The sequence below is a fragment of the Hipposideros armiger genome, unplaced genomic scaffold, assembly GCF_001890085.2.
Source record: "Hipposideros armiger isolate ML-2016 unplaced genomic scaffold, ASM189008v1 scaffold_1046, whole genome shotgun sequence".
NCBI classification, from domain to species: domain Eukaryota; kingdom Metazoa; phylum Chordata; class Mammalia; order Chiroptera; family Hipposideridae; genus Hipposideros; species Hipposideros armiger.
Genome location: NW_017732396.1, coordinates 353,695 through 376,096, shown reverse-complemented (window position 1 = coordinate 376,096; position 22,402 = coordinate 353,695). Strand labels below are relative to the sequence as shown.

The window sequence follows — 22,402 nt, the reverse complement described above, 5'->3', positions numbered from 1 at the left end:
AACGGCTTAAAAGTTAAGAATCTCGACAATATATCTTAGGGTGTTTGCACTGACTTGCATTTCAACTGTACGGACTTAATAAGGGAAACATGAATATACTTCTGTGCTTAAAATTTTTATATTTAAAGACCATTAAAGCCGGGCTATCTAATCACCATTAGTGAATTATTATAACTACTGCTTTGAGAGCTAGAGTGTATTTACTGGTGATTAATTCTCTCATGTATTTTATTCTAAAAAGATCTGGCTGTCATAAGAAACAACAAATTAATCTCAATTTACAACTCTTCTATTTTTTAAGAAGTAAACTTTAATAACTTATAAAAATCAGAAACAACCTCAAATATAAAACTGAGACGTATCATGCTAATTTATCCACAACCTGAGACTTAATATAGAAGTGTATTAAATGTGTATTATTAAAAGAAAGATCTAAAAGAGTCCTATATAAAATTGGTGACACATTTTTCAATCTGCTGCTTGTAAACTGGCTTTCCCCCCCCCCCTAGAATTTATATGCCCCATTCATCACTGTGCTATGTGAGATGCATGGCTATAAAATTGCAAAAATGGAGGCTTTTCTGGTAGCAAAAGGGTTAAGTTCTTTTTGCTTTACCAGTTTCAAATTACAATGAGAAGCCTCTTCTTTCCCAGCAGGGTTGTGCTTACATTACTCTTTAGATCTCCCTTGAAGAGGGCTGGTATATTTGTGCCTGCTGGAGGTGGAATTAACAGTAAGAAGGAGAAAGGGATTGAATGGACTTACAGGAAGGTTTTCAAGTAAATACAGGGAAACACATTTACTTGAATAGTACAACCTTGAGTCTTATTTTACACTAAGACGACACAAAAGATGTTAAAGTTATCACCAAGCTGCCGGACAAATATATATTCCAACACCAAGGTGCAGATCAGCGTAGATCTGTGATTCAGAAATCAGGATTTGTCTTGGAAAGAGCGCAAGGGTTGAGAAGAACTCAAGAGCAAATGAAGAGAACTTTGGGACTTACAGTTTATCAGAAGATCAACTTTCGTTCATTCAAATACCAAAGGCCTGATTGTCATAAATTCATATAGGAATGCCTAGGTCATCTGATCAAATAATATTAGCCGTCTTCTGCTACATCAATGCAGCAAAAACTCTTAACAACTGTGGATAATTGGAAATCCGAGTTTCAGCTTTCTTAGAAATAACTACTCTTGACATATTCCAAAATATTTAAAATAGGGCAGGAAAATCAGTGAGGATGTTGTGTTCAGAAATGTCACTGTCATGAAGAATAGGTAAATTTGTTTTTTCCGCTACTGGGAAATTGTACCTCCTAGAAACTTATTATTATTTTTTTTAAGAGGACAAGAAGGACAGAAAATACCAACTTTGCTTTTGGACAAAAATGCATCTGACTGTATTTTTACTTAGGGGTATTGTGGGTTTCCTCTGGAGCTGCTGGGTCCTACTGGGCTATGCAAAAGGAGGTTTGGGAGATAATCATGTTCACTCCAGTTTTATTTATAGAAGACTACGGAACCACGAAAGACGGGAAATACAGAGGGAAATTCTCTCTATCTTGGGTTTGCCTCACAGACCCAGACCCTTTTCACCTGGAAAGCAAGCTTCCTCTGCACCTCTCTTTATGCTGGACCTGTACAATGCTATGGCCAATGAAGAAAACCCTGAAGAGTCTGAGTACTCAGTGAGGGCATCCCTGGCAGGAGAGACCAGAGGGGCAAGAAAGGGATACCCAGCCTCTCCCAATGGGTATCCTCGTCGCATACAGTTATCTCGAACGACTCCCTTGACCACCCAGAGTCCTCCTCTAGCCAGCCTACATGATACCAACTTTCTGAATGATGCTGACATGGTCATGAGCTTTGTCAATTTAGGTATGTTGTTCGTTTATTTGTTAATCTATGTGATTTCAAAGTGGAAGTTTTACTAATGGTGAAGTAGCTGCCTGGTAGGTGGTCATGTTTACATAAAGTCATTTTCTATAACTCTCCTCTCCAGCTGCTGTTTCCTTTCTTTCATGGAGGCAATATAAGATTTTGCCTTAAGGCAACAAAGTCATATATGTATATATATATTTATATATATTTATTTAATTTTAATGTACAAAGCTAAAATTACACATTTAGAGTTAGGGTAGATTTGGGACTTTTCAGATCTTGTTAAAGTTTCAGAGTTGCTTAATGTATAAATGTATGAATAAACAGGCAATAATCTAAAAAAAAGGAGACTTTCTGAGGATAGCTGTGCTATGGGCAAAATAATAATCATAATAATACTTTTAAAAAACATTTGCAGATGGAAAAGTAAAACTGACATTCTGAACCATTTTTTGGTTAGTAATTTACAAAACATGTAAGTATATATTTATATGCTACTTAAAAGCTCTCATTCAGGGGAGGCAGCTACTGTGAAAATATTGATGTGAAATTAAATAAGATCAAATAATATTGTAAAAGATCATTATCAAATAGCTTCAGGGAGAGATTCTGAAATTCTCTGAAAAATATTTTAGAAAAAAGGTTTCAATCTAACATTTCTTTGATGATAAAATATACCTATTTGATTTTTTTCAGAAGCAAGAGAAATGTAAATCATGCCATAAGGTCTTTATCTATACACAATTTTCCTTTTTATTTGAGATAAAAAAATTAATTGAAATTCTTTAATTAGTAACATTATTACAGAATAATTTTTAAAAATTATGTTTTACTTAGTGCTTGTACTTTCATGGTAGTTTTAAAATGTTGAAAATATCAAACGGTATATTAATGCCTTATACTAGTATTTCATTTTGCAGTAATATGAAAGAGTTTACCAATTTAAAATAGTTAAACAAGTTCTGTGATTTTCTTTAAATGTTAATGGAGACCAAAGGTGAAAATTTATTATCTTCAGACATTCAATATAATAACATAGAATACATTTATTTTTAAAGACTAAAAATTTATCAACAAATTTAATCAACTTGAAAGAACTGAGAACATTTTAATGTAAGAACTTTTAAAACTTTGCTTTATACATGAAATCTACTTTGACTTAAAATTGACATATTTGATTATACACTTAATTAGAAACTTCCTTGTATAATATTTCAAAAATATTCTTTGAAAAGTCAGATAGCAGCAAATCCTAATAACACATGATGCTTGTATGATATATGTTGCTTAATGTGCTCTGCTCACGTGCTCTCAGCAGCCCTAGCATGAAGGATAAGGTGCTTAATAAATCATATGTTTCATGTTACTAGAGACAAAGCTCTCATTATTAACTTTTAGTAAGTCATCATTGGTTGCCTTAATCAGGTGTTGTGGACACTTTCTTCAACATATAATTAGCAGATTTCATTTGGAACTTTCGAGCTATTAAAATATAGCTTAATTCTAAATTAGTTTGATTACTTTTTCACAGTATAAGTGGCATGCAAATGTAGCTCATGGTATATTTTTACTTAGTAGCTATTTCTAAAGCATTATTTAATAATTTAAATTAATTGCAGTGTTTTAATAGAAAGTCTCAATCTAGTATGACTTACATAGTCACAAAATAAATCACTGAAAAAAATCAGTTCAGGTCATTTAAAATCTGACACAGAAGAATGCGTTATATTAAATAATTTAAAACAATAGCTCAGTTACGAACCTGTCCTAATAATAAATTTTATTATATTTGAATAATTTGATTATTCACAAGTGTATTTGTTTTTAGAAAGGAATTAAGTATGATTTTGAACCTGTGTGCCTTTACATTTTATAAATCTACATAGAATAACAAAACCCAAAACAATAAACAGTTTTATTCAGTGACTTCTAGAACCACTTTTATCATTTAAAAATGCTTATTTTTTGAAAGTAATGAAATTTTGGTTATATTATTTGGATTATAATAATAAACTAGTTTATTAACTATACCATAAAATGCAACTATTCATTTTAATCTAAAGAAACAACATTGGATTTAAACTTTAGAGCATTTTATTTATTTATTTTTATCATGCTTGAACTGCTGAGCAGTGATTTATCTTCAATAATGAGCCATATGTATATATATATATATACACACACACACACACACACACACACACACACATGTGTGTGTGTGTGTGTGTGTGTGTGTATATATATATAGTTAATTTAATAATTCCGAACCACATGTCTCACATGAAATTGCTGATAAACTGGTTCTGGTACTGAGTTTCTCCTAGTCGTCTCTGAGGAAAACTGAACCACAATTTTATTTTATTACCCTTAGCCCATGCCTTCTAGTATATCTCCAACTTGCAACCTGTCGCTACTTAGTAAAAAGCTTTAACTTTTGCATTTCTGTAATAAAACAGGTCAAAGCATACTTAGAAAAGGTAACAGTATAGTATAATTATTAGCTACACTAAGAATATCAGAGTGTCTTAATGTAACATTCATTAACAAATATTATTTGCAACTTGTTTCATGTTCTTAGACACAATGATTTTATTATACATATATGGTGGGAACTAAGGGCAAATGATCAAATTGGCAATAGGCAAGGGATTTGTATTGAGGAAGTCACCTGGATATTTAAATATGTTAAAGAATCAGTTGACTTTCCCCATAATAAGATGAATTATATAAAAAGAATCTAGTAGCATCCTTTTTATTAAGGCTTGTATATATCATTTTCAAGTTAAATAATGAATTTTCTACACTTATCTTGTCATTCAGAAAGATATTTCTTTCAACATAACTTTTGCTCAGAAACAATTAAACTTAATTGAAACTCTGAATCATATTTAGCAAAATATCTATTTTTAAAATTTCAGATGAGATTAGTTTTGTCTTCATAAGTGAGAAATAGATTAGAGTTTACTAAAAGAAAAAATAAAATGTAAAACAATTTTGTTAAGGTCAATACAAACTACTAACTATGAAACTGAGCACATTATTTGACCTTTAAATTATTGTAGTGATTTGTTCACTTTAAAGAAACAAATACCAGTTATTAATTGTGTGAAGAGAAACTTTCTGCACTGTTTTTATTATTCTTAGACCAACTTTTGTCAGTCTCATTGTATTTAGTTTTTACAGGTTGATTTCTCTGTTTTGTCTCACAATCTTGAATATCAGTGCAATTTTTTTCTTAGTCAATACCACATTATTTTGTTAGTAACAAAAATGTCTTTCTGGTAAATTTGTTCTTTTTTAACCATCTTTTCTTTAAAAATGTTAAATGTTAGTTTATATATCAAATACATATGCAAATGAAAGGAAGAACTGGGTAATTTACTTGCAACATTTAAGTATATCTCCTGTTTACATAATAAACATGAGCATTTCTAAGATCTTTCAGTTAAAAACCAATATTTGATTACTTAGTGATAGGATAATTAAAAGGACATACATTGTAGATATTTTAGAGGAAATTACAAAAATAAAAAAAGACAGTAAACATAGGAAATTTATTTTCATATTATTCTTAGTCTACATGTATTTCTCTGTTAAAAATGAACTTTGGGTTTATTAATGGATTTTGACCCAATGGTCAGTTGGCTTGGATTAAGTACTTCTTAGATATATTTCAAGAATATATATTAACTCTCAAGCATAAAAGTATATAAATGTAATGCTTAAATTTTTTCATTTTGTAACAAAATATTTAGCATGTTAAGATATGAAACAGAAAAACATGCTTTCAAAACTTTAAATTAAACCCTTCTCCTCTTACTTCCTCAAATCATTAAACTCTCCTGGAACTGAAAGAAAAAAAATGCTTATGTACTCAGTTGAAAGATTTGAAAGACATCATTGATATTTATTGTTGTTTTTGGCTGACTCAAGTGCCCAATGGAGAGGAATTTATATACAGATCTACCTAAAGATGCCTATCTATGTAGTCTCTCCAACAGGGTTATTAACACTTGTGTAACATAAACACACCCATAAACACATGCGAGATTTTTTTTTTTTTGATGGAGGAGGAATGAGATGAGAGGAAAGATGATCTAAAAAGCCAGAATAATGCATATTCATAGATTATGTCTGAAATCACAAATACTAATAATGGATGTTAAAAAATTCTTTAAAACTCTTAACTTTTGATGAGAAAATCAGTTTCTGGGGTGGAGACCCTTTTCTCACTTCAACAACACTTTGCATTCATGAATGTGACCAAAGGGATTCTTATTTTCCTTTTAAGCTATTTTATTGTCTAATGATGGGCCGGGCTACAGAGACAGTTATCATCATAGTCTAATTAAAAGAGTTTTGCATATTTTAATGGTCACTCACAAATAGCCAGTTTTAAAAGTTCAATAAGAAGTAACAGCTGGAAATAAGAAGATATGATAACATCCTCTAGAAAGGCCTAGGAGTGCCTCACACACCACCTCCTGTTCCCTTTCATTCTTCCATTTTTTAAAAAAAGTATCACTTCCCTCTCTCCTCCCCCTCTCTTCTCTTCCCCTCCCCCCACAACCCCCCCCTCTTTTTTGGGGGGCCTTTCCTCTTTAGTTCTGTAGTCCCTCTAGCCCCAGGCTCTCTTGGCACCCTTCTTCTTACTGCCCCCACCCTTCCTGTCTTTGGTCCTAGTTTCTTCATAGCTGGAGGCTTAGATTAGTTGAAAATCAATTAGCTACAGCTTGATCATTTAGGTACAGTCTCCTGTTTTCTCTTTAGCTGAGAAGGAAAAGGTTATGATGTGCCAATTACAGCCTCAGCCCATCAGGAGAAAAACTCCCCAGGGCATCAGAACTGCTCTGGCTGTCGCCATCCCTTGTAATTGTGACTCCACCATCCCATTCTTCTTTGCCTCCTCACCTCTCCCTTAGGGTCCCACTGACAGAATTTAATTGTCTTTGCCTTTACTATTTTATGACACAATTAAACTTTAAAAGGGGGACATTTAAGGGAAAGTAAAAAGAAGAAAAAAAAAGAAAAAAATACAACATGCACAAAAATAACACTGATCAAAAATGCAATTCTCTTTTAGTTTATAGAACACTTTTGCTTATATTATTTTTTTTAATACGCCACGCCTGTGAAGAAATTTCCTTTTTTTTAAGTTGAGAAAAAATAGAGAGGATAAAGAGATTAACAGCAACAGTTGGAGGCACAGAACAATGAGGATGAGACAGAGAAAGAAATAAACTGTTTTTTTTTTTTTTTTTTTTTTAAACCCTGAAAGGAAGAAAATGAACGAGATGAGTCATAAGAGGCCAGTGTTTGGGTATGCAGGTGGACGACGTGTTGGGAAATCCTCCGTCTACCTCATACTGACACAGCAGCTAATTCAACATCCCCAACCACATCAGCTCCAGGGGAAAACCCTTTCATCCTTCCACGCTAAAATACCGAAGCAGGGAAAAGGGAGGGGGGCCCTCGGTGCGTGCGTACAAGGAGCGTACAGACGGGCTCCTCACATTTACAGTCATAAATAATGTAGTAGCTCAGCTTGAAAAAACCACAGGGTAAAGGAAGAGGGTTCCCTGACGCACAGACAGGGGCTGAGATCAGAGGAGCCATTGGAAGGGTTGGCTCCGAACAATGAACCCCTTGTTCTAAGTAATGTTTATGAGAGCTTCTTTGCACCTTAAGATCATTTTTCTATTGGCTTGGCTGTGGGGTTTCCCTATTTGCTCATCTCTTAAAATAATACCCTTGGCCAAGATATCCTTTAAAACATACCAGTCAGCCCTGACAACCGGCTCATTATATTTGAGGGGGAAAAAGGGATCTGTTGTGATTTTGATATCAGATTGGAATGCGTAAGGTTCCATTATGGATCTTAACATTATGACCATAAGATAAAAATAATAGCAGGAGTATTCACCTGCCCTTTTTGGAGATATTTACCAGAATCCACATTACCAGCTAGGAAGCCCTGATTTGTATGCCTTGTCTAAATTGATGGTAAATTGTAATCTAAAAAGGTAGAAACATAATCTACTGAAGTGTAGCATGTTTAACATGAGGGAGGAATATTATTTGTAGATTACTAGGAAAGATTTTTAGTGATTTTGGGAGAAAAAAACAACAACAAATGTTCATAGCCAAAGAAAGTGCATATCCTCTACTTGGAAGGCAGTGAATTACATAAATATGACATCACATTTAGAAAACAAGGTTTTGTCTGATGTTAAATACTTTGGTATGGAAATTAAACTAGGGTAGATGCTATTTTATAATTTCTAATACAATGAAGACCCCTGTCTTTATAATGATGTGTCCTTTCATTTTTCTTTTCATAAACAATGGAGTATTAATGCTTGCATTAGAAGAAACAACTGTGTATTTTAAAAATGAATGAATCTAATTAGATTATCTCAGGTATTGTTTATTTACCTGGAAGTAATAACAACTTTTTTTGTTCTTATTGTTTAACAGCTTTCCTGAAGTTATTAGGAATAAAGAAAACAGTTTTAAAATGTCAGGGTTAACAGATATAAATCTCATTTAAATTTTATTCAAGACTATGAGATATGTCGAAATCAAAAGATTTATTAACATTTACAACCCCCTTCCGCTATTCTTATGCTCTCGTCATATGAGAAATTCAATCTTCTTTGTTGTGCACGGATTTTCTGTCGCTATTGTATCTGTGATTTGCCTTCCTTTGTAGGAGTCAGATTATTTTCAGAATCTTAAGTACATGCCATAATACTGTTCCAATGGCTCTAGGGTTAATTGTAAATTAAACCTAATTGCTTTCCTTTCTGTGCGTCCATCTCAGAAACAAAGTACTATAGAAGCAGCGAGAATGCCTGAATTGGAATCCCATATTCTATACTTTCTAGCAGGGTGAACTCTGGCAAGTTACTTACATATTTTTCTGTGCCTCTGATTCCTTATCTAAAAAGGGCCGATGATAGTAACACCTTCCTCATTGGGTTTTGAAGGATTAAATAAATTAACATGCATACAATTTGAAGAACAATGTTGAGACCTCAATAAATGTGAGCCCTCAATAAATGACCATTATTGTTATTAGAGTTACATTTGTGTCCAACATCTGTACCATATTTGCAGGAGTGGCTAAATAATTTGTGGAGCCTGATACGAAATGAAAGTGTGGGACTCCTGCTCAGAGCTTATCAAGAATTCTAAGATGATGGCAGCAGAGTAGTAGACCAAGTATGGGGCCCTTCTGAGTACAGGGCTTTGTCAGCTGCACAGGTCACATGCCAGAGAAGCCAGCCCTGCAGAGTTGATTACCTGTGATGATGGCAGGAACCATAACCTATTTATCCATTTTTATCCCCAATGGTGTATTAGGGTCCCAGGAGGAAAGACAGCATGTGTACAGTGAATCATTTTAGAAGGGTTTAACTAATGTTGTAATGTGTAAAAGGTTATGGCCAGAGCTTTTGGGCAAAATGGCATAATGCGACACGTGGAACAGCAGGGGAGTCCTCCTTGACTGCTCCTGGGAACGGGGCAGACACAGTTACCAGAAAAGTCAGGGGAAGGCTTTATGAAACAGGTACCCTGACAGGAACTGTGGCCTTTCTAAGGTGCCATGCAGCCAACCCCTAGATACTCAGCAGGGAGCCAGACTAAGGAATAAACACCTAGATCACACTTTTTCTGCCATGTTTCCCATTGGCCAATCATCACTGAAAGCGAAATGAATATTGGGTGTTTAGTGAACAAGAGTTCTAGAATCACTTCAATATCAATGCACGTTACTCATGTATATCTTAACCTTTGTTCTAGTTAATTTATAAAATTTAAGAGAGAATCATAGGTTAGTGTGGGAGTTAATTACTTCACAAGTTGGCGAAATAAAGTTGTAAAAACAGGCATGGCATGCTGAAAAAATTCTTAAGTCGTACATGGATCAGTAATTTCATGGGATACATTAAAACTATTTTAGTGCAAACTGAACTTAAAAAACAAAACAAAAACAAAATACAAAAAAAAAACCACACAACAACCCAGGGAGAAGTAGCACTCTCAGATTATACTACAAACAATAGACTACAATGCGCTATCAAAAAACTTAGTATAGAAAGCACTAGAATATATGCAAATATGTAGAACAACTATGAAGAGCAATATATATATATAATCTTTAGGCCTGTTTGTTCTCAATCCTTGTCATTCTTCCTGAAATAACCCAAGACTGTGTGTTAAAGCTCTTGAAATTGTGAGTGGAATCATGATACTCTCCACAGTTAATGTTGCAGGAAGAAATAATGTTAGGATGAGGTAAATTGAGATTATTATCTTTGTTCTTGCTACCTTTCCCCTCTTCTGGCAGAGTTTCTGTGACTCAAGCAGGCAGAATTTACTGGAGGGGCAGGTATGTCTGCTATTTAGTTCTCATAAATAATCAACCACTAAGCCTGGAGGCCAGAGCAATACCCCTGCCCTTTAATCACAGACAAGCTTTGAGTAGAACAGCTCCTTTCCAGGATAGCCTATGTTCCCTTTCAAAGCCACTAAGGGTGGTAATTTTAACCTGATTGTACTTCTATAATTATCAAAAGCAGAGCAGAGAGATTTCAGCTTGGAAATTGTATAGACTTTTCTACAAATAACCTTGATGTAAGCACTGAAGATTTGTTTAGTGGGGAAGAAGTGAGTGTCATCAATTAAATAAACTTTATGGTTAATGTTTTGTAGATGTTTCTTTGCTTAGAGTGAAGAGGAATTTTTTTTTTTTAATCGTAGTTGGCATACAAGTTTATCTTACTTTTAGGTATACAACGTAGTGATTCAATATTTTTATACATTCCGAAGTAATCACCATAATATGCCTAGTTACCATTTGTCAGTAAGCAAAGTTATTACAATGTTATTGACTATATTCCCTATTCTGTATGTTACAACATCTCTGTGACTTTTTTATTTCATAACTGGAAGTTTGTACCTCTTAATTCTCTTTATCTATCTCACCTGTCTCCCACTCCCCTTCCTTCTGGCAATCATCAGTTTGTTCTCTGTATCTATGAGTCTGTTTTTGTTTTGTTTGTTGGTTTTGTTTTTTAGACTCCACATATAAGTGAAATAATATTGTATTTGTCTTTCTCTATCTGACTTATTTTACTTAGCATAATACTCTCTAGGTTTTTCCATGTTGTTGCAAATGGCAAGACTTCATTCTTTGTTATTGCTGACTAATATTTCATTATATTTATATTATTTATATTTATTTATATTTATATTTATATTTATATTTATATTTATATTTAAACACTAGTTCAGAATGCTATCTGCACCACTATGCTCATTGAAGCATTATTTGCAATGGAAGTAACCTAAGTGTCCATTGATGGATGACCATATTTTCTTTATCCGTTCATTTATTGATGGACACTTAGTTTGCTAGCCATATCATGGCCATTGTGAATAATGCTGCAATGAACATAGTGGTGCAGATATAATTTTGAACTAGTGTTTTATTTTTTTCTGATAAATACACAGAAGTGGAATTTCTGTTTTTAAAATTTTGAGAGATCTTTATACCGTTTCCCATAGTGGCTGTACTAAATTACACTTCAAATAATAATGCAGTTGGGTTTCCATTCTCCACATTCTCACCAGCCCTTGTTATTTGTTGTCTTTTTGATAGTAGCCATTCTGACAAGTATGAGATGGTATCTTCTTGTGGTTTTGATTTGCATTTTCTTGATGATTAGTGATGTAGAGCATCTTTTTCCTGTGTCTGTTGATCATCTGTATGTCTCCTTTTTTTTTTTTTTTTAAAAAAGGTTTATTCAGGTCTACTGCCCATTTTTTAATGTTTTTTTTTTTTTGGCTATTGAGTTGAGTTCTTTATATATTTTGGATACCTACCCTCTATTGGGTATATAATTTGCAAATATCTTTTCCCAATGAATATGTTGCCTTTTCATTTTGTTGGTGGTTTCCTGCACTGTGCAAAAGCTTTTTAAGTTGATGTAGTCTCATTTGTTTATTTTTGTTTTTGTTGCCTTTGCTTTAGGAGCTATATCAAAAAAAAGATTGCTAATACTGATGTCCAGGAGTTACTGCGAATGTTTTTATCCAGGAGATTAATGGTTTTGGGTCTTGTATTTAAGTCTTTGATCCATGAAGAATTTATTTTTGTATATAGTGTAGGAAAGTTGTCCAGTTTCATTCTTTTGCATGCAACTTTCCCGTTTTCCTAGAACCATTTAATGAAGAGATTGTCTTTTCCCCATTGCATAATTTTGTTTCCTGTGTCATAGATTAACTCACCATATTAGCATGGGTTTATTTCTGGCCTTTCTATACTGTTCATTGATCTATGTGTTTTGTGCCAGTACCACACTGTTTTGATTACAAGAGCTTTGTTATTTATTTTTTTATTTATTTATTTTAGCTGAGCCATCCTGCCACCTGTTGGCAGCTGTTGGCAGCTCTGCTTGGGCTGGGAATCAAACTGGCAACCCTGTTGCTCAGAGCTCACATGTTTGAGTGAGCTCTTAACCAACTGAGCCACTATGCTGGCCCGTGTAATTTATTTTGATATCAGGAAGCATGATAGCTTGAGCCCTGTACTTCTTTACCAAAATTGCTTTGCTATTAATGGTCTTTTAGGTTCTGTACATATTTTTAGGATTATTTCTTCTAGTTCTGTGAAAAATACCACTGGAATTTTGATAGGGATCGCATTGAATTTGTAGATTGCTTTGAATAGGAGGGACAGGCTACCATAATGAACAATGAAAAGCTGAAAGTGTTTGTTTTAAGATCAGGAAGATTTAAGGTAAGGAGTATAATAAGGATGCCCACTTTTGCCACTTTTATTCAACATAACATTGGACGTCCTAGCCAGAGCATTTAGGCAACAAAAGGAGTAAAAGTCATCCTAATTGGAGAGAAAGAAGTAAAACTGTCACTATTTTCAGATGACATGACATGACATATAGAAAACCCTGAAGACTTGACCAAAAAAACTATTAGAACTAATAAATGAATTCAGTAAACTTTCAGGACACACAATTAATATACAGAAATCTGTTACATTTATATATACTATTAATGAACTATAAGAGAAATTAAGAGAACAATTCCATTTACAATTGCATCAAAAAGAATAAAATATTTAGGAATAAGTTTAACCAAGGAAGTGAAAGATCTGTACACTGAAAACTATAAGAGGAGGAATTACTTGGTTCTTTAACTACCTCAGTGAGGTTTAAGTGTAAGGGCTTTGGTGTCATCCTGATTTGAATACCAGCTTTGTATTAATAGCTGCATATTCTCCAGTAAATTACTTCATTTCATTGACACTGTTTCCTTATCTGTAGTGGAGATCATGATACAGAATTGTAGTTAGGACTTAGTAAGTAAGGTTATAGGCCTTTAAGTCTATGAGAGAAAAGTACTCACTTACTGTATTCCTGTGCTGCTATAACTACTTCTACCAGAGTAGAATCCTTAGAGTTCTAACGTTAGAGGAAACCTACACTCAGTCCACCAGACTTGATCAAATAAATGCCTTACTGAGATTGTGTAACATTATATAGATGGCCTTTTCTTTATCCAAAAGAAATGAACCCTTGAATTTCATTGACCCTGTCTTCAGATGTGACTGTTGATGGGCTATATTTCCTCATTAGGGTGTCCTGGAGAAGGTCATTCTATAACAGAGCTTTCAGGCAACTGTGGGGCTTTCCTTTGAGCACCCAAAGGCAACATTTTTTTGTGATGCGTTGCGGAAAGGTGCTTTTCATATTACCTTTGGTCAGATTCCTAGAACTAGCCCATGGTTTTACTTTAGTTCCAGATATTACCAATTCCATTTCCTTGCTTGTTATGGAGAAAGGAAACTGATTTCGGGCCAAAGTAATAATATACAATTAGAAAATATTTGGTCTTGAAGACATAGGCACTCTCTAAAAGACCCTTTGAATGAAAGGGAAAAAATGTTGAAGAGTTTTAACGCTTATTTTCATAAGGCAACTTGTTTTTTTAGTTTTAGTTTTTTATAAAGTTGATTTATGGTGAAAAATACTCCTGAACTCTAAATAGGAAAGCCACTTTGTTCAAATAATCATTCAATTGGGGATATTTTTGTATTGTATGTAACTCAAATCATGTTTAAATTTATGATTTTCTAATTTGTTGCTATTCTTATTACTATTTTTATCACTATTATAATTTTGTTTCTATTTAATAACATTCAACCTTAAGTATTTTGACTTTCCTAGACTATTTGTTTGGGCTAGGATTTTTTTTTTTCAGGTGACAGTCAGATCTTTTAGTTAATTTGCTTGAATTGCTTCTTTTTGTAATATTGTGAAACAGGATGAGAATTATAGGTTTGATCCAAAAAGTCACACAAAAGGCTATACATGCATTGTGAACATCTTCTGTTTACAGTATCCATATTATAATTACATTGACTTTTGGTATTTTATAATATATTGAGTGGGAAAATGTGGGTTTATTGGTATTTAGTAATTTGATAGCATGCTGAAAGATAAGTCATTAAGATGTTCTTTGCTAAATTTTAATTGGTAAATAAAGTTCTTAAAATATGGATTCTACCTACATATATTGACATATTCAAATCAACATTTAAGATTTTTCTCTTTCATTAATACCATGTCAAAACAGTTGTTTTTCTACAGTTACTTTGAGGAAGATTTAAGATTAAGTAAAATATCTATTGTTTTTTTGTGTGTATGTGATATATTTAAAGTATATGACGTTATCAGGTATATATAATTTTAAATTATAGGGTAATTGTAGCTATTGTTATGAAAGCAGCAATAAAAACAGTAAATATAATTTCTGTGCCAGGATCTGGGCTAAATGATTTGCATGCATTGTTTCAGTTAATTCGCATCTCAGTTAACTTTTCTGATTCTGATTTTATTGATGTAAAAGTTGAGGCTTATCAGAGGTTAAGTAACTTACCCAAGTCACCCAACTGGTAATTCGGTGCTGAAACCATGATCTGTCTGGCTACAGATTTTTTGTTGTTTTTTGCCACTACTTTTTAGCTTGGTATCCCACTTTTGAAAAATATAATGTGCAACTTTGAACAACTTTAATAAAATTGATTAATCCTATTTGAGAGTATCTTTATGTACATTATGTGCTTTCATCTACATTGCTGCAGTGTATTGCACTCAAGGTAGTTATAATTCCACAATACACATCTGTGGAAACTGGGAGTCTGAAAGGTTATTCATTTAATCACTTGACAAATATAAGCTGATTACCTACTATTGGGTCAGGCACTGTGAGAAAGACTGTGTGTATTTTACTGCCAAAATTACAGGGCAAGGAAAGTCAGGTCTAGGTCCAGAATCCCTGATTCTTATGCCAGGGTTGTTGGTTCAATGTCACATACTTTACAGAAAACACACAAAAATTCCAGTACTAAGTAAAATTAAATGTACTAACAAACATTATATAAAAGAATTTGTTCTTTTGTTGTTTAAATAACCAAGTAGAATTAACTTCCTGTGTACAGAGAAAATATTGTTTAAACTCAATTCCTTTGGAAAAAAAAAAAAAAAGCCTGTGACCAGTAAACAGAATATAAGGAAGCCTTTTAGTCCAAAAGACATAGAGCAGAGTTGGAACCAAGCTTCAGCAAAGCTTCAGGGCTCTGTCAGAAGTCTGCTTGTGTACCTGTTGGGCCTTACAAACACTGGAGGCTCCAGTGACTTTTAAAGGAAATATTTTAAAAGGTTTACGTTGTGCACTGGATGCTTGTTGCACATTCCAGAGCATAAGTGTGGCTTAAACACTCCTTATTTATTTGTGTTGTACTCAGGAAATAAGGGTAGAAGTTCATACAATTTTTCAAAGTGAAGTTGTTTGATCTGTCTAAATCTTGACCCCTGACCCTGTGTTACTGCTTCGGTTGTGTGCTAACAAGGTTGTGTTCAGTATTTACTTTGTTACTGTACACACAGACCATGATGTGGATCCAGGTTGTAATAAGAGTGAATAGCAACACATTTTATAACGTGGAAAATTCCAAGAATTTGTATAAAGGCCTCTTTGATACATTCCTTTGAATCTACTCAGGATATTAGGCATTAGGCAATTATCACTTCAAGTTGATTTTTGAGAAAAATTGACCAGTATTTTACAACTGCTTTACTTTATACCAACAATCTGCTGTGATTGTGAAATGAATATTGCAGCAAAATGTGGACCTAAGTCTCCCGGTCCACCATCACAGTTAGTGGTGTTTACCTATCAATTCATAGATGCAAAACACCAGATCATCAAAGAGAAATAATACAAGCAGAAGAAGAATTTAAGACTTGTAAAGGTTGCTGTACTGGAAATTCACTCTCTTCCACCCATAGTATGTGTTCAGTACTCATGAAAGGCAAAGCAGTATGCTAATAGAATTTCAAGTGCTAACTTATTTAATTCTCACAAAGTGAGCCTACTTTGCAGATGAGAAAAGTGAGACCCAGCAATGATAGATCGTTTGTTTCAAGTCCTACATCTTGGAAGAGGAGGAACTGGACTCAATGGTCCAGGCTATTCACTGCTATGTTGTGGTATCTTTATAATGCTGTTGAGGGGCTTGTTGTTGGGACATTCGTTGTTCGGACTCTTTGTAAAGTTCTGTATATTCTTCCCACATTTCATGTATTGGATTTGGAATAGTTTCACTTCTTTAGCAACACTTTATAGTTTAGGGGGAAAATCTCTACTCAAGGGTTGCCCAAACTTCTTATCTCTGGAGTTGGGCTTTATAGGCCTTCTTCTGAGCTGCGATGCTGTGGTTTTTTGAAGGAGGCAAATACAATACTCACCAGGGAAAGAAGCACTTTGCAGACACCATGGTTCCTGACCTTTGTGCCATGTAACCTAACTGGTCAGTAATGAGGGATAGAACAGTGATCTGTGTCGATTCTGTCTTAAAAGACTTGGCATGAACAGATGTAACATTTGGCAAAACAGAAAAGAGACAGAATATCAAAGTGGGAAACAGTAAAAGGCATCAAAAGCAGTGGCTGGAGATTGGAACAAATGAATAGTGATTTTATTTGGCTACTGGAAAACGAGCAGCCTGCTGGCCATTATAGAAGGCCACCCAAGCAGGGCTGCCCCGCAGTTAAATATGAGTGCCTTGCCCCAGCTTTTCTGCCTCAACTCTGGGTTGCCCAGTGATTCTCATGAGAAACCTACTAAAGTGGAAGTTTGGACTACAGGACCATCTATGACCTACAAGTTCGGAAATTCCTGCTGCTGCACATAGAAATTCTGGCAGATAGCCTCTGCTTCATCCTGCTAGTGATGGTTGAAATCTCCTCTGTGTCCTATATAACATTGAACACTCCACGTTTAATACACATCTCTTGATTTGTAGCAGCTACGGCCCTAATCTCTTGCATGTGTGCAGTGAGTTCCTTCCACAATGCTCACTCGTTGCCCCTATACCACACAAAAACTAAACATATTATTCTGCTCCTCAGGTATCTTATGAATTAAAGTAAGGCCTTGGGATAATTACTTTTTTTTCCCCCAAAAAGAAAATATTTCCGGGGTGACAGCATTTCTCAAAGCAAAATGCTGAAGTATGTGAGGACAATTGAGTCTCCACTCCTTTCTGCTCTCAAAACCAAGCAAGGGAAATCAAATAGGTGTTGTAAAATTAGGTATTATTTTTGATATATCAACTTTTAGCTAACCGCACGAGGACTAACCTGTGCTTTTGCAAAGCAAGCCAAGATGTAGCTGCAGAGTAAAGATAAGCACTTAGTATGTCACCTGCTGGTTTTTAAAAATTCTATTTTCTTTATCTCTTTCCGCTTCCCTTTACATAACCACCCCTACACAGTCTACCCAAAGGCCAGCTGTGATGTAAAGAGGACTATAAACAACCTCAATATCTGATTCCTAGTGATTTAGATGGAGATGTACTTAGGAAGTCAGATGATAAAATTATTGTTTATGGGTAGGTCAAAAATCATATTTACTTTGAATTCAACTGACTTCATTGACATTGAGTAACTAAAGCACATGCTAAATCATAATTATTTAAATCTCTTGGGCATATTCAATCATTTACTCTTTTTAATAATAATTCTTTGTCAGTGTTTCCCTAAGTGTATTTCATTGAAAGCATTTCTACATCATTTTAAGAGGTGTTATCTGAAATTTTGTAGTCAAATAAATTTGAACTCTGCAGAGGAGCAGTAATTAAATAGGTTTCAATATTTTCAAGACAAGACTTCTCAGTGGCTTTAGTATGCAGATGGGCATTGTGAATCTCTGCAAGGAGGAATGGGTTATACAGTTTCACGTGCACTTTGGTCTCTGTAATTCTAACAGAGCACCATGGGTGCCTAGTGTTACAGGGAACTCACTCTGAGAATCACTCTTCCATGTGGACATACTGTTTTATAAAAGCCATTTCAGAAATATGGCAAGCAGAGCATAATCTACTAAACAGAACATAATCTAATTTGTTGACACTGTGGTCATTTTCTATCCAAATTTAAAAAGAAGCAGGGAAAAAGTTTTAATTCCATCATCTAGAATCAACAATTGTTGATATATATATGTATATTTTTAAAATATATCTTTTTCATAGAGTTTAGCAATGTTTATGCATTACGGATTCTTGACTTTTTAGCATATGATTTTTCTCATTTGTTCCTTTGCTCTTTATGAGCACCTTTTTTTTAAATTTAGAATATACTTTTTTATTAAATTTATTGGGGTGACATTGGTTAGTAAAATTATATAGGTTTCAAGTGTGCATTTCTATAATACATCATTTATATATTCCGTTGTGTATTTACCACCCAGAGTCAGTTCTCCTTTCATCATCATACCGTATTTCCCCACGTAAAAGACGCACCCAGTTTTTAGAGACCAAATTTTTCGAAAAAGGGTGCGTCTTATTCATGGGGGGTATATTTGATCCCCCCTTCCTGTCTTCTACCATCCCCCTCCCCATTTACCCTCTGGTAACCAGAACAGTTTTAATGAAAATAATGTTTCAGCCAAATAATTTTTTGTTTACATAAACATTCTTTTCATGTTAGGTATGCAATTTTTCCAGTTTTTACTATCACATACTCTGTTGCAATGGATATCTTTATACATAAGTGTTTGTAAACATTTTTGACAATTTCTGTAATTTTTTAGACTCTGTTCTTAGAAAAAAAATTATTACGACAAAAGGTATGATTGTTTCACAAACCTGAAAAATATTGCTAAACTGTTTTTCAGTAAATTTGTATTACTTTCTGTTTGCACCAACAGTAAATGCTAGTGCTATTTTATCAGAATGAAATATAAATTAAATATGAATATTTCCATTTTTGAAAATCTAAAATTTATTTTAAAATTTGTATTTCTTTTGAGATTGACATTTTATACATCTATTGGCCACTTATATTATGCTCTTTGGGAAGTTCTATGTTGATGTTTTTGTTCATTTTTCTATTTGCTTATAAATTCCTTTTATGACTAGATATTTAATAATTATTCACTTTTATATTTTTCCATTTTGGTGCTTTGATTTTTTACTTTTTTAAGAGTCATGAGAAAAGAAAACACTTCCAGATATTTAAGAGTTTGAAAAATATATTACTCACAACCCATTATATCAATAAATTCTCAAAGATGTACTCTGGTTGCTGGGATAAAAATTAAGAATGGGGAATTCATAGTCTTCAAGGGACACAGTTTGGGAATAAAACCAGCTGAACAAATGGATTTGGTCAAAACAACCTTATGCCCAGATAATCTTATGTAATTTGGTTATAAAGCATGCATTTACATATAACCTAAAAACAATCGGGATGGCAGAGATGTAATAAGTATCTCAAATATTATACCACTTAAAGGTGGCATTTTGGGATTGGCGGGAGGGAATGATAAGTAAATGCACATATTGTTTTTAGTTGACTAGCAATTGCCAACATTTACCCGTGAATTACATACTTTCTAGCTTAGTGTCACAATTGATTATTGAGTCTAAGCCTTTTTTCACAGAATCCTGAGATGTTTTGGAATCACTTTTTGTCATCAGCAGTTACTTAAATGACCACTGTGATGCAGAGTATTAACAACTCACTTTCATCATGTTGACCTCTTTAGCATCTTCTAGGTTAAGAGCTACATCTGAGGTTATAAAAGAGTGCCAAGGTATGACTGCGTTTTTATTTTGGCTAAATCTGGTCTCTAAATCTTGGTTTTTCCTTATATATGTTCCTCATTGTATCAGTCCCTCTTAGCTTTGAAAGTTTTCATATAGAGTAACTTTTTGAGTTTCAAAAACGTCATAGGGCAGTTTTATAAAAAGACACAAGTAAAAGTTAGAAGTCCAAATTTAAAGACAATAGTGTGTGCTAACTGCAAAATAACTTAACTGAAGTAACAATCAAATAATTAATTCTGAATCAAGACATAAGGTGTGTCAGGGCAATACAGACTAAGGTATAACAGAACAAGCAGAAGGCAGCAGGGGTCAGAATTTTATATTGGTAAGTCTAGGATTCACAGGAAAATGAATGACGTGGAACAGAACAAGTCACTATCATCACGAACTACATAAAACTCAATGAAGTCCAGCATTGCCAACTCTTTATATGGAAAGTAATAAATCAAAATGCATAAAATAAAACTTGTTAGTAAAAATTAGTAGAAACAAAATTGAAATATGAAGTCTTACCATTCATTAAAACTGCATAATAAAACACACACACATACAAATGGGAAGTGATATACTTGAATAATACAATTAATAAAGATGAATTAGTTGACAGATCTCAAGAATCAACTTTGAAATATATTGACATGTATCAAAATCATGCATAGAATATGATTTTTTGACTCCATGCAATGTTTAAATACTAATCAGATGATATATAAATTTTAAAATCTTATAAAAGTTATTGGTAGTCAATAAGCACATATTAATAAAACCATGTTCAACATCATCAGTCATTAAGGAAATGCTAATTAGAATCATGATAAGATACCATTATACAACATAAAAATGGCTAAAATACAAAAAAAACCCCTAATAACTCCATTGCCAACAAGGTTTTGGAAATCTTATAAATTGGTGATTAGAATGCAAAATGATATAGCCACTTTGAAAAATTCTTGGAAATTTCTTATAATATTACACATATACTTGCCATTGTGACCCAGAAATCTCACTTCTAGGTATTTACCCTAGAGAAATAAAATCTTATGTTCACACAAAAACCTGTACATGAATGTTTATAGCTCTATTGATAATTGCCCCAAAGTAGAAAGAACTAAATGTCCTTCAGTGGATGAATGGTGAAACAAATAGTGGTACATCTATTCAATGGAATTCTCAATAATACAAAGGAGACACCTACTGATACATGCTAAAATATAGATAAACCTAAAATACATTTTTCTAAAGAAAATATTAAAACCAAAAATCCAAGTATTGTATAATTTCATTTCTATGAAATTCTATGGAAAGCAAAACTGTAGATTTGGGAACAGATGAGTATTTGCCAGGGATTAAAGATAAGGAAGGGACTGACTACAGAGTAGCTGCAGGATGGTGATGGAACTGTTCTGTATCTCGATTGAGGTGGTGGTCAAGAACTCTTCATTTGTCAAAAGCCATCAACTCACAGCAGCCCAGCTCCAGGTTGAGCTGTTGTTTTCCATCTTTGCTGTAGAGGGCGAGTGTCACTGGCCCTCATGTGGGATCCGAACCTGAGCCCTGCTGCACAGAGCTGGCATCACAAGCCAGCTCTTAATCAACATGCCACTCGGCCGGCCCCAAGAGATATTTTTTTATGTGGCAGGAATCTTAATTAAAATTACTTCCAAATAAAAATAAAGAATTCTGTGGCAAAATCTTAATTAAACTACTTGCAAATTATAATTGAGTAATTTTAAGTAGTCAGTTACCGTTACCTTTGAGTTTCATCCTAGAAGTGAAAGGATAATTTAGAATCGGGGAATCTACCAATTAAATAATTTATATATTCTTAATCGATAGCTTACTTAGAATATTAGACACTCATAATAGATCACCTAAAAACCACGCTCCTCTGTGACAAATCATTTTCAATAATAATCGTGAAATGAATTTAATAAGACCAGAAATAAAATACAGTGGAAATTTCTTTATTGAAATATATACATGTGTGTATATGGCATCAAAAAGTGTATATGCACTTTAAGAAATGAAAACTGTATTAAAATTATAATACTCAATATATACCAATAATAAAAGATGAATACAAGACATGTTTGACTTCTGCAATAACAAGAGGTGCTCAAGTGGTGACCATCAGTGTCCAGACACTTCTGATTACAGCGAACTACTGCTTGAGCAACGTTGACCAGTGTCCAGTTGTATACATTTTTTGGCACCCCCTGTATTAATGACACACACACACACACACACACACACACACACACACACACACATATGTATGTCAATAAAAAACTACAGTATAATAAAAAAGGTACTGGA

General features: G+C 33.7%; 1 protein-coding gene across 1 annotated transcript in view; it reads left to right on the top strand.

Moving 5' to 3' along the window:
* The first annotated feature begins 693 nt into the window (after positions 1-693).
* The window catches only part of BMP5 (bone morphogenetic protein 5), a 123,502-nt gene continuing 101,793 nt past the window's right edge, over positions 694-22,402 (top strand). Inside the window, exon 1 of the mRNA XM_019631780.1 lies at positions 694-1,884. Within this exon, the coding sequence (XP_019487325.1) occupies positions 1,395-1,884 (490 nt within the window). The 5' untranslated portion in view covers positions 694-1,394. The remainder of the gene's footprint in view (positions 1,885-22,402) is intronic.